At 41.2% G+C, this 12,067-nt stretch overlaps 2 protein-coding genes across 2 annotated transcripts; one reads left to right on the top strand and one right to left on the bottom strand.

Annotated features, from left to right (window-relative positions):
* Positions 1–6,922: 6,922 nt before the first annotated feature.
* On the bottom strand, positions 6,923–7,347 carry LOC142938829 (histone H3). Its single transcript, XM_076082239.1, has one exon. The coding sequence runs from the start codon at positions 7,345–7,347 to the stop codon at positions 6,937–6,939; it is 411 nt and encodes a 136-aa protein (XP_075938354.1). The 3' UTR covers positions 6,923–6,936.
* Positions 7,348–7,758: 411 nt separating this feature from the next.
* Positions 7,759–10,124, top strand: LOC142938736 (uncharacterized). Its single transcript, XM_076082116.1, has 3 exons — positions 7,759–7,964; positions 8,010–8,643; positions 9,472–10,124. The coding sequence occupies exons 1-3, from the start codon at positions 7,759–7,761 to the stop codon at positions 9,853–9,855; spliced, it is 1,224 nt and encodes a 407-aa protein (XP_075938231.1). The 3' UTR covers positions 9,856–10,124.
* Positions 10,125–12,067: the final 1,943 nt, after the last annotated feature.

Below are 12,067 nucleotides of genomic sequence, written 5' to 3'. Positions count from 1 at the left end.
CTACTACTACTACTACTGTTATATTAACAACCTTCTGGCTACGAGTCTCCCCCATTTGGGTGCAATCTGGCTCAGCACCCCTGAAAATATTGTTCGGAAAATAGCCTTATTGTTCGTCAATATTGTGGATCTGTCCAGTTTTTTTTCCGGATTAAACAGCAACATATGGGCAACACTATCATATAAGTCACTTTTGACACACTCCAAACACAACTATAGGCTACTCATATAAGCATCTATAAATCGTGGCATAAAAGCATGAAATCCTGGGCAGAAATCAGCGTTATGTCTGCCTCAAATCAATATTTTCACCACGAAGCTAGCAGCTAGCCGGCTAATCCGTACATCGTTTAGCATTAGCATCAGGCAGAGAAGACGTACATACCGTCGGCTCTTCTCTCCGTAGACGCACCGCAACGCTGTGGCCGTACAACGGTCCAATGCCACTGGTCTTCACCGGAAAAAATCCATGGTTTTTGGTCAGGTTTTATGAAATATTAGTACAAAAACATCGAAAATGCTCCGGTCCCGAGCTACTGTCATGGCCGCGAAGCGCATCCTGTTTATGCCGAGCCGGTTCCTGTGGAAGGGGGTCAACCCAGCTCGGGCCAGCGGTCAGACTTTCGGCCAATGGAATTTTACGCACGGGGAGACGCCGCACTATTATTGGCTTTCATTGGCTGAAACTTATGTCAATCAATACCAAACTCGTCACACGCCTTCCTGAGACTATGGCGCGTCGAAAGGAGGGCTTATTCACTGAAATCGACCGATGATAGGCTGAGATAAAGCGCCATACACACACAGGGACTGAGAAAATCCTATGGCTGAGAGCTCTGATGATGTCAGGAATCTCAAAATGATTCCTAACATCTGTATTTGGATGTATTGAATAATATGAGTGATAAAAAAAGTGAAATATATAGTTATATAGTATATAAAATTAGAATAGAGCATGAGTGAGTACAGAATTTCAAGCCGAATGCTCATTTCTCTGACCTCCTATTATGCTGGCCTGCTTCACTCAATCTAAGTCAAATGAGCTTAGAGAGACCACAACCCTGTTTGCTATGACACAGTAGTGTTTGTAGGATTCATTCTGCAATAATTCCAAAGAAATATCAATGAAAGTGCTTTTTTTTCAGTCGAATCTGAAAGTTTTTCAACTTGAGCTGTGCCATTAGTGTTGCAGTGTTTAACCAGTAACATATACACAATATTTACACAATATTTACACATCTCACAAGTGTTACCTGTATAGACCATCAAAATTATTAAAATAGACCTTGTAGTTTGGGTAGTTTACTCAAAAGAGTAGGAGTATGCAATTTTCGAGCAGGGGGCTAAAAATAGGCCTAGTAGGCAAATACTACGACCACTACTACAGCTATTACTACGATTACTGATACTACTACTTCTACTACTTCTTCTTCTAATTACTAATACTTCTACTACTACTAATACTTCAACTTCTACTACTACTGCTACTACAAATATCACTACTGCTACAACTAGTACTTATTCAAATGCTACTAATACTCCTACTGCTAATAATACTTCTACTGCTAATAATACTTCTACAACAACTACAACTTCTACTACTACTACTACAACAAGTAAAACTGCCTGTGCCAAAGCACACTGTATATTATCCATCGGGCTTAATAATAATAATCATCATCAGCTTTATCCAAAAGTTTGGCACGCCTCTCCTCACACAGCGTTGCCAACAGCGGCGTGAAAAATACATCAAAACGTGCGGCCTGATCAGGAATAGCACGGAAACTGTTTTTCGGAGAGATTCGCCCAGCGGTTTTCCCGAAAATCCCGGAAAACCCCGAAAAATTGAGCAAAATGAAGTTTGGCGCGCTTCTCCTCACACAGCGTTGCCAACATCGGCGTGAAAAACGTGCTGCCTGGTCAGGAATAGTGTGCTATCTATTTTTCGGAGAGATTCGCCCAGCGGTTTTCCCGAAAATCCCCAAAAACTGAGCAAAGTTTCTCCATTCACTTGAATGGGGTTGCGGCGTGAAGAGAGCTAAAAAAACACTTAACTTTGGGCCCATATTGACTAGCCGTACATTAATGTAGAAACATGATTCAAAGTTTAAAACGTAGACAGAACGCTGCACTTTATTGAGCCAAATGGACATTTCGATAGCTAGCACAGTTTTCATGAAGTCGCAGATTAAGTTTCAGGAAAATTTTGGGTCTGTTTCAGATTTTATAATGGGTGTGTATTGCGCAGCTCGTTAAGAGCTAGAGTGAGAGCATAACTGTCAGAGTGGAGCGGAGCAGGAAAATATTCTGTGATTTTTCCAAACAAATTGCTCGAGCTCACACAATTTTTACTCTATATACACCATTTTTGGCCAAAAAGCTTGGAAATGTTGTGCTGTCGCACACAGATGTCTGTGGAATCCAACGGACTTACACATTTGGCTCAAAGAGCCGCAGAGCGACATGAACTCCAACCAACTGCTCTATTAGACTCCATGTTAAATCTGACCACTCATTTCTCAAAGAAAGCAGACGGTACCAGTTTTGCATATTGCGCTTGAGCTCACATTTTTAAGACCACAAACATAAAAAACACATCTCCGCGTTTGCCAGAGTCTTATCTCTCTGACGGTATCCATATTTTATTGATTAGTCTCATGGTTTTGATATAGAGGGCATATGTTTGACAGGTAGTTTTGTTGGAAATCACTGGTTACGCTCTCTTATTAATTAGCCTCCAACACACAGGTGCTCCAATCACCAACATGCACCCAAGCACACAGGTGTTTATATGAGCTCATTAGTGATGTTGATAAACACAGAGGCACTGAGACACACACGCACATACACTCCTCTCCCTCTCTGTGTGTGTCTCTCTCTCATACAGTCATTCAGGTCTTGGAGACTTTTAGAGGACTCCCCCCCCCTCATTTTAAAATAAAAGCCTATAACTGTCTATCTGCCTGTCTCACTCTCCCACTCACTCAGTCCATCTAACTGTCTGTCTGCCTGTCTCACTCAGCCTCTCTGTCTATTTTTCTGTCTGTCTCTCTCTCCCTCTCTGTGTCTCTCTCTATCATACAGTCATTCAGGTCTTAGATATTTTAGAGGACTTTTCCCCTCTCACCCCCCTCCCCCCATTTCAAATTAAAAGCCCCACAGAATGAATTCTAACTGGAATGCTTGTGATGAAGCCTCTCATTTTAGTGTCAAACATTATGATTCTGTCTCCTCTCCCCCTCTCTCACCCACCCAGTCCCACCCTTTTAAAATAAAAGCCCCACAAATACAAGATTCAATCCAAGAGTATGAATCTAAAATGCAGAAAAGAGAGTAGCGCTATCTCAATTGAACCCGAATGACACTACCGGTAACATTGGCGTGTGTATATATTGCGATTTCTTCGGGCAGTAGAAGCCACACTGTCAAAACTTCTTTAGGAATTTTCTAGTTTACATTAAACTCCAGACCAAGGCCTTGGAGCCTGGACCAGACCTTCTGAGCTCTGTAACAGTCGAGAAGCACATGTGTTCATCATGATGATAATAAGTTATCTGGCTCGTTTTGTTGTTCTCTTTCACTACATGTTTGGTTACGTGACATTAATCCATAAGAACCCAAACCCATGTTTCCTTAAAGGAATATTATAGATGATATAAAACAATGGACCACATTTCTAGAAATATTTCTAGTGCCAAAGATCTGAAATGTAACATATGTCACATTGGCCGTTCACGTATAGATGTTTTCCTCATTTAAAAACTAATCAACAATTTTTTGATTGGTAATAGATATTTTTTATTTGCATTTCCACAACCCATCAAAATTATAACTGTTATGGTTATTTTACCAGAAAATAAGTTTCAGATTTGTTTTTCAAGTAAATTTGTCTTCCATAATTTATTTAACTAATAGACTTTTTTTGTATAAATGTCTTTTGAATTCAACAACAGAACATGTTTTAATCAAAATAATTGAATCAGTTAAGTCAATTGAGCAGCTCATTACTATTTTTCTTATTGTGACAAATATGTCACTTTGTTTTTTCTGAGACAATTATAAATTTAAAAGCCTGATGTGACGTATCTGTCACAATATTGTTGGGGGTGCGTGAACACCTTAAAAAAAAAAATCAACAGAGCCTATTTATAGCCGCATAACAATCGGACCAATGAGAGAACAGTTTGCTCGCGCGTGGCGTTTGTTTACAAGATTTAGTCCGCTGTTAAATGTTGCAGTGTGAACACAAACCGAACAAAGGGGCAACTGCAACATTGTATCATATTAATCCCTGAATCGGAACAAAGCAAACGAACTACGGGTGTGAGAACGCCCTGAAACACTGCAACAAAGTTTCAATAAATTCCAGTTATACAAGGCGTCACTTCTAAAGAGCAATAAGGATGGCGAGGACACACGCACAGGCTCAGAGGCAGATTGCATCACATTTAATTTACAATTAACCAAACATAGCGGTTACATTAATCTGAATCGAATTACAATAAAGCACCACACTTTGGGAATCCCTGCTCTACGTTATGTTTTCATTGTTTTCACATTGATATCTTTTTAACGTTCCCTGTTTTATTTTGTCACTCACCTCTCCCTCTCGTTTCAGATCACTTCACTTCCTGACCTTGAGTGTTTCCAGCCGTGATCAGCTTCACCTGTTCCCAATTTAGTTTTATCGATACCACTACCCGAGGTAGAACAAAGCACAACCAGGGCTTTCCTAAATATAATGTGTGTTTTAAATGGACAGTTGTATAAAATATTCCACAACTGAATGAGTTTTTTTGGTTGATGTTTGGATTCTCCTCAAAACCGCAAATAGTGAAAATGGAGGCTTCTCCAAAAGGGACAGCGTCTATCACATGTATCTCTGGAAATAATGATCAGAATGTTACCAAAGCAGTTATTCCCTCAAATAAAGCAAATGTTTCATTGACACCTTTGTTTATACTTTAAATGTAAACAGTTAAACAAGCGGAAAGTGAATCGGAAACTGAAAATCCAAAAGCCATGTGTATATATGTCATTATCATAGTAAGGAGGCTGATACTGATCACAAAAGAAAGTCGTCTATATGTACCAAAGACTGTTATCTTATCAGAAGGTAGTTATCTGACTATTCACTTCAACCTCTGGTGTCCCAGCCCCGAACAGGGAACTAGTGCAGCCTGCACTTCAAACTGACTCATACAATGGGGCCCTATTGGTGTAAATGTGTGAAGATAATATAAGATAATATAAATATATATGGTAATATATATAATAATAAATCTTTCTTTATCACTATAAGGACAGCCTTTCTTTAGATTTGATGTCATCTTTGAACAACACATATGATACTGTGAGCCAACAGGCTGCATGACACAATATTGTTACATGATTCCTGCATACTTTTAAGATGTACCTAGTATCTCAGCAGGATACATTAAATAAGATGATATTCTTCAGACTATCTTAGCTGGTTCCCCACTGACAGTATATCAACAGTAAACCATAATAGTTGTAGATTGCATTTTAAATATCTCTAATGTGCTTTATTTGATGATACTAATCAGGGAAACATCAAGATATTAACATTCAAACCTTTGATCAATTCACTCAGTAACATCTTTTGTTTCCATTCGTGTTAGCGATACCCACCAAGTGTTGGTGTTCTTGAACACTTCATCTTTTAAATGTTTCATGATATTTCATTTTATTTTTCATCTTATATGTTGTTACCATAGACTGTATATAAGAGAGGTTGTTACACTTGTGTCATTCTCATTAATTATATGTTATTACTATTGTTAATAAGTATTGTAATGTATTGTAATACAGACCATTGTTGTGAGCAGAAACATCTGCAGCCTGTTAGACCGCCGTACTGAAAACACTATTTAAAGTTTGTGTTGGCACTGTTCATTTGAGAATGCTTGAACGTGACTTTTATGAGGTGGAAAGTCATGATGAAGCACTCTATACACAGCCCAGAGGATAATCCTGCAAAAGGTTTGTTATTATTCATTCTTTTTATTTTATGTAGAATAGTTAAAAGTGCAAACAGGAAATAAACTTGAAGGATTTCACATGTGATAGCTTCGTGGTGTTACTGTCATGACAACAGAGCCAACAATAAAGTCAAAGTTCAGAGTAAATCAACTCGTTTTACAGTCAGACTCTCACACCTCTCAACGCTACAGCCTGAAACATTCACCCAAATAGTTTAAGCCTTTATTGACATAAATAAATATTATGAATACATACAAATAATTCAGTGTTTAAGACCACTGACAGTTTATTCACATTCAATTGTGGAAATTTGGCAGAAATAACATTTAATCACGATCATATATTATGTTCAATATTTAGGCTATTTGTTTATTATTCATTCACCTTCCCATAAATTGATCGATGGAGCAAACGCGTTTGAAAACACGCAACTTTTACTTTGAAGGTGAGGCGTCTGTTTCGACTCTGGACTTCCTTAACTCAATTTTCATTATTCAAGTACTATAATGTAACAAGCTGATGTTTTGGTGTTGAATTGCACTGCACGTGTTCTATGAGACAACAGACAGAAAGCATTAACCACGTTCAGGCAGCATCGGCTATGAACTACGAACTCACAAGTAGCAGAGTACATTTAAATTAAGATATATAGACATCAGGTAATACTCTCAAACTGACATTGTTCATTATACTGAACAACGTGAACAATGACAATTAATTAAACCAATTTTGTATTAAATAATGTATTTAAGAGGTCCGGGGATGTAGCCTTCAAATTATTTAGGTTGTAGAAGAGAATACAGGTACAGAAGGACTTAGTTTATCCGTTGTCATTGATGGTGAAACATGAGTTTGCAGAAGAGGAATGAGCTCTTCAGAGAGAGTGAGGTGGCTCTTAAAAGAGCCGTTGTGGTTTGTGGATCAGCAGACAGTTTAAGCTCGCTCTCCGCGGATGCGACGGGCCAGCTGGATGTCTTTGGGCATGATGGTGACCCTCTTGGCGTGGATGGCGCACAGGTTGGTGTCCTCGAACAGGCCGACCAGGTAAGCCTCACTGGACTCCTGCAGAGCCATAACAGCGGAGCTCTGGAAGCGCAGGTCGGTCTTGAAGTCCTGAGCGATTTCTCTCACCAGACGCTGGAAGGGCAGCTTGCGGATCAGCAGCTCCGTGGATTTCTGGTAGCGACGGATCTCTCTCAGAGCCACGGTACCGGGCCTGTAACGGTGAGGCTTCTTCACGCCGCCGGTGGCCGGGGCGCTCTTACGGGCAGCCTTGGTGGCCAGCTGCTTCCTGGGGGCTTTGCCTCCGGTGGATTTACGCGCGGTCTGCTTGGTTCTTGCCATGACTTCTTCTTTCTCTGATCAGGAGGAACATGCAGTCAGAGAGGAGACACGCTGCTCTTAAACTGTGGGACCGGCTGTGAAATGGTGACGCAGCTTCAGACCTCCGGCTCCTGATTGGTGAGGGCTCCTCCTGGAGCTCAGCCCCGCCCAGAGCAGCGACCCACCGCCCGAGTCTCCGCTGCTCATTGGCGGAAAATGCTTTCAAATTGCCCGCCAAAATGTAGAATGGTCCGCCCTCTGTTCTTCTGCTGGAAGCCTCTTTTCTGGTTGGTCTGTTTGTCAGGAAACGTCCCACGCGCTCCGCGGACATATAAAAGAGGGTTTCGGTTGTTGGTCAACATTCATTTCTCTAAAAGCATTTAACGACCAGTGGCAGAGGAAAACCCGGAGGTTTTCTGTGGTTTAGTGAAAATGTCTAAAGTCCAAATGCTGAAATCTTTAGTCAATCAGCGACTAACTGCGGCTGCTGAGGAGATATTTGGTCTGTTTGAAGGAACAATAGCAGAGTACGAGGAGGACGTTTCTGCTTTAAAAGAGGAGAACGAGCGACAACAGAAACTACTGGACGCTGTTTTCAACCCTCAGCTTCGGTTACATAGAGCAGACGTCCAGCAGCTGTTGGTGATTAAAGAAGAGGTTCCCCCTGAGCAGCAGGAGTGGAGCTCCAGTCTGGACCAAGAGGACCCAGAGCCCCCACACATTAAAGAGGAACAGGAGGAACTCTGCACCAGTCAGGAGGGAGAGCAGCTTCAAGGGCTGGAGGAGGCTGATATCAAGTTCTCATTCACTCCTGTGAAGAGTGAAGATGATGAAGAGGAAGCTCAGTCCTCACAGCTTCATCAAAGACAAACTGAACAGATGGAAACAGAAGCTGATGGAGAGGACTGTGGAGGACCAGAACCAGACAGGAACTCAGAACCAGATACTGATGAGAAGACTGGAGACTCTTCTGACATTGGTGATTGGAAGGACTCTTTGAAACCTGATGAAGTCCATGTCAGTGATTCAAGATTTAGTGCTGGTGAGAAACGTTTTAGATGCTCCGAGTGTGAGAAAACATTTTGCACCAGAGGAACTCTGAAGAGACACATGAGAATCCACACAGGAGAGAAAACTAACAGCTGCTCAGTATGTGAGAAATCTTTTTACAATTCTTCAATTTTACATAAACACATGATAATCCACACAGGAGAGAAACCCTTCAGCTGCTCTGTTTGCAAGAAATCTTTTAACCAGTCTTCGAATTTAAAGACACACATGAGAATCCACACAGGAGAGAAACCTTTCAGCTGCTCAGTATGTGAGACATCTTTCTACCAGCATTCACATTTACAGTCACACATGAGAATCCACACAGGAGAGAAACTTTTCAGCTGCTCAGAATGTGAGAAATCTTTTAACCAGCGTTCACGTTTCCAGACACACATGAGAATCCACACAGGAGAGAAAACTAACAGCTGCTCAGTTTGTGATAAAAGATTTATGCACAATGCACATCTAACGGTACACATGAAAACTCACACAGGTAAGAATCCCCTTTAGCCCTTTTACCCAATCCCCCCTGCACATATCCCTTCGAGCGGTGGGCCCATAGGGCGGCGGCTCAATGTAGAGTTTTCGGGTTGTTCCTGGTCGAACCATATGTCTCATGTCCCGGAAACCAGACCCTCACAAGCAAGCTCCACTCCCAGGTCTGGCTCCAGAAAGGGGCCCCGGTTTCCCTTTTTTCGGGCCAGCTGCCACAACTCTTTTCAGATGGTGAGTGAATTCTTGGTCTGAGGTCACGGGGTCACAGGTCACACGCGGCCCTAAACCACGTTACGGTGGTGGTTTATTGAAAGGTTGTAACATTTAAGACTCGTTGCTTACTGTTAATATTATAACGTTACCCAGCTAGTGTTGTTTTGACCATTAAAATAAAAGTTTTGCTGATGTAAATATCTTCTTGTATGAAGTTATTTTGCATGTTTAGATACAGAATTGCAGAAAAATACCAGAAGGCAATTAATGTGTTTATGCATTGACTTCTGCAAGTATGTGTTTTCCTTTGTGTGATGTTATAATTTCTGTTGTCTCTGTTGAGTCACCCAGTCCTACACACCTGTAAATAAATGTTGAAAAAAGGGAAAGAAAAGAAAAACCGGAGGGAAAGCCAGAGCTAAGGCCAAGACCCGCTCCTCTCGTGCTGGGCTCCAGTTCCCAGTCGGTCGTGTTCACAGGCTGCTGCGCAAAGGAAACTATGCGCATCGTGTCGGTGCCGGCGCCCCCGTCTACCTGGCGGCTGTGCTGGAGTACCTGACCGCTGAGATCCTGGAGTTGGCTGGAAACGCTGCCCGCGACAACAAGAAGTCTCGTATCATCCCCCGTCACCTGCAGCTGGCTCTCCGCAACGACGAGGAGCTCAACAAGCTGCTGGGCGGAGTGACCATCGCTCAGGGCGGCGTGCTGCCCAACATCCAGGCTGTTCTGCTGCCCAAGAAGACCGAGAAGGCCGCCAAGTCCAAGTAAACCTGGAGCCTCTTTGACTGCTGGAACCAGAACCTCAAACACTCACCTGATAAAGAGCTTTGTATTCAGGCGTCCCAATAACAAAAACATGCTAATATTTTAAAAACACAATTTGCATTTTTAGACTAAAGTATATTAATTGTGGTTATTGATATAAAGCTGATCCCAACAGTTATTCCAGAGGCTGAGGTCACTTTGCAGACACACTTTAGTTTGAGTCTCATTTGATTGACATATTAATAATGCTCTATTGATGAAAACAAAGTAAAGCAAGTTATTCGGTTTTGGAAAAACATAATTGCAAAAACATTGAACTTTGTGTTTTGCTGTTTTCATCTTTTTGAAGTTGTATCTGTAATGAGGCTGCAATTATGTAAAATAAATGATTTCAGACCACAAAGTCTATAAAGCTGTTTAATGTTTTTCAGGGCTGCAATTATCAATTATATATTATCAGCTCATCAAAAGATTATTTTCTCAAAAAAACAATTGTCATTAAATGTAAACGCACTAGAAATTAGTCCTGAAATGAAACACACCTGTGGCTTTTTCTTTTTCTGTGTGCAGGTGCAGTTTACTATACAGTGTTGTCATACATTTATCAAACACATACACAGGTATCAAAATGTAATGTAAGGGGGAACGTTTATTATTTTCTCCTCAAATAACAAAAGCGCAGTACAAGAAAAGAAAAACATTTGTGCTTGAAAAAAAGATAACAGAAAATGAGGCTGGATCTCTTCTTTGCTGGTCTGGTCATAAGACTTCATCCTCATCACATGCGATGTTTCCTGAGCTCAGCAGCGAATATTGCCTTGACTACAGTATCCAGGTCTGGAATGAGCCCTGATCTTTGTCTGCTCAAGCCTCCTCCAAATTCAGGAATAGTGAGTATGGGAGATTGAGTGAGATAAAAAGTGAGTGACCTGTGAACCAAGTTTGGATCAAAGCAAACGAACTAACATTGTCCCAGACGATGATATACCTGGGCTGCTCTGGCCCTTGGTCATTAGGGTCATCGGGCCCCTGGTCATTAGAATCATTAGGCCAGAAATGTGAGAATGTGTGCAGGGTTGTATGGGCCCAGGATTGCCAGATAGTGGGGGACGTCCTTGTTTTTGTCAGGATGAAACCTGCCTCTTCTACGTATATAATAGCTGATGCACAGCATCTGCATTTAGCTCCATGACTCTCTGAAAGAGACGAGACAAAACATTGTATGGAAAGACAGACAAGGATCAGTCAATATGACGTAGCACCATACACTTCCAGATCCAGGGCCAATGATGGGATAGTACAGCTGACCTGCACATATTCATATCTCAGTGGTTTTAAACGGTGAAAGTGACTCTGTACAGCTGCTTCATCCTATTTCTACTCTTTCAGTAGACAAGACGTTATCTGCCGTTATCTGGTTCTGCAGTTCTCTGAGTCTGATGCAGTTATTTGCATTGACCATATTTACAATGTGGGTCTCCTGCTCTGAGGTGGACAGGAGACCTTTTCCACCAGATACTGGTTTTCTTGCGGTTCTGTAAAAACCTTCTCATTATGAAAATACAGTGCATATTGACGACAGCACTTACACTTACTTCCCTCTTCTCATTTAGAAATATCCAGATGATACGTCGATGTGGAAAAGAAATTGGCAAAATAGTGTAGTGACCAATGTTTACAGTTTTGTAAGAAGTGTGTTATTAAATTGCAAACTGACAGTAAAACAGAAAACATTCATTTAGTTTGGCACACTTGGTAAATGCTTTGGCAACAAGTGTTTATTGTTTCACAGATAGTGCTTCAACAATCACTGTAATAAACTAATAACGGAGGTTTTGAAGGGCCGTCCCTCCCTTCACATTAAGCCACAGCTACATTAATACAGCAGCCCTCATCACAGTGACTAATAGTAAACATGGTGCCCTGTGTATGTCAAGAAGAAAAAGTCACTCAACATAATAAGACTTGGTCATTCCAGTTCAAAAGGAAAGCTTTCAGCTGGTTCATGTGGCCATTGTTAGGTTGAGGAACTGGTAATCATGGATTGTAATATGTTTGAATGAAATAGTTGTTGTGTGGGTGTGTTGAGAGAAGAGGTAACAATTTATATTTAACTGTGCAACCCTGTCCTTTGAAATAAAAAACAAAAAAATAAATCTTGTAACATTTTAGGAACCATTAAAGTTCTTTATTCCAGTGAAGGAGTCGTTGGTAA

This window comes from Anarhichas minor, unplaced genomic scaffold, assembly GCF_050575085.1.
Source record: "Anarhichas minor isolate MPS153535 unplaced genomic scaffold, ASM5057508v1 ptg000090l, whole genome shotgun sequence".
Classification (NCBI taxonomy): Eukaryota; Metazoa; Chordata; class Actinopteri; order Perciformes; family Anarhichadidae; genus Anarhichas; species Anarhichas minor.
The sequence above is the reverse complement of the archived record's forward strand: the minus strand, read 5'-3'. Positions and strand labels throughout refer to the sequence as shown.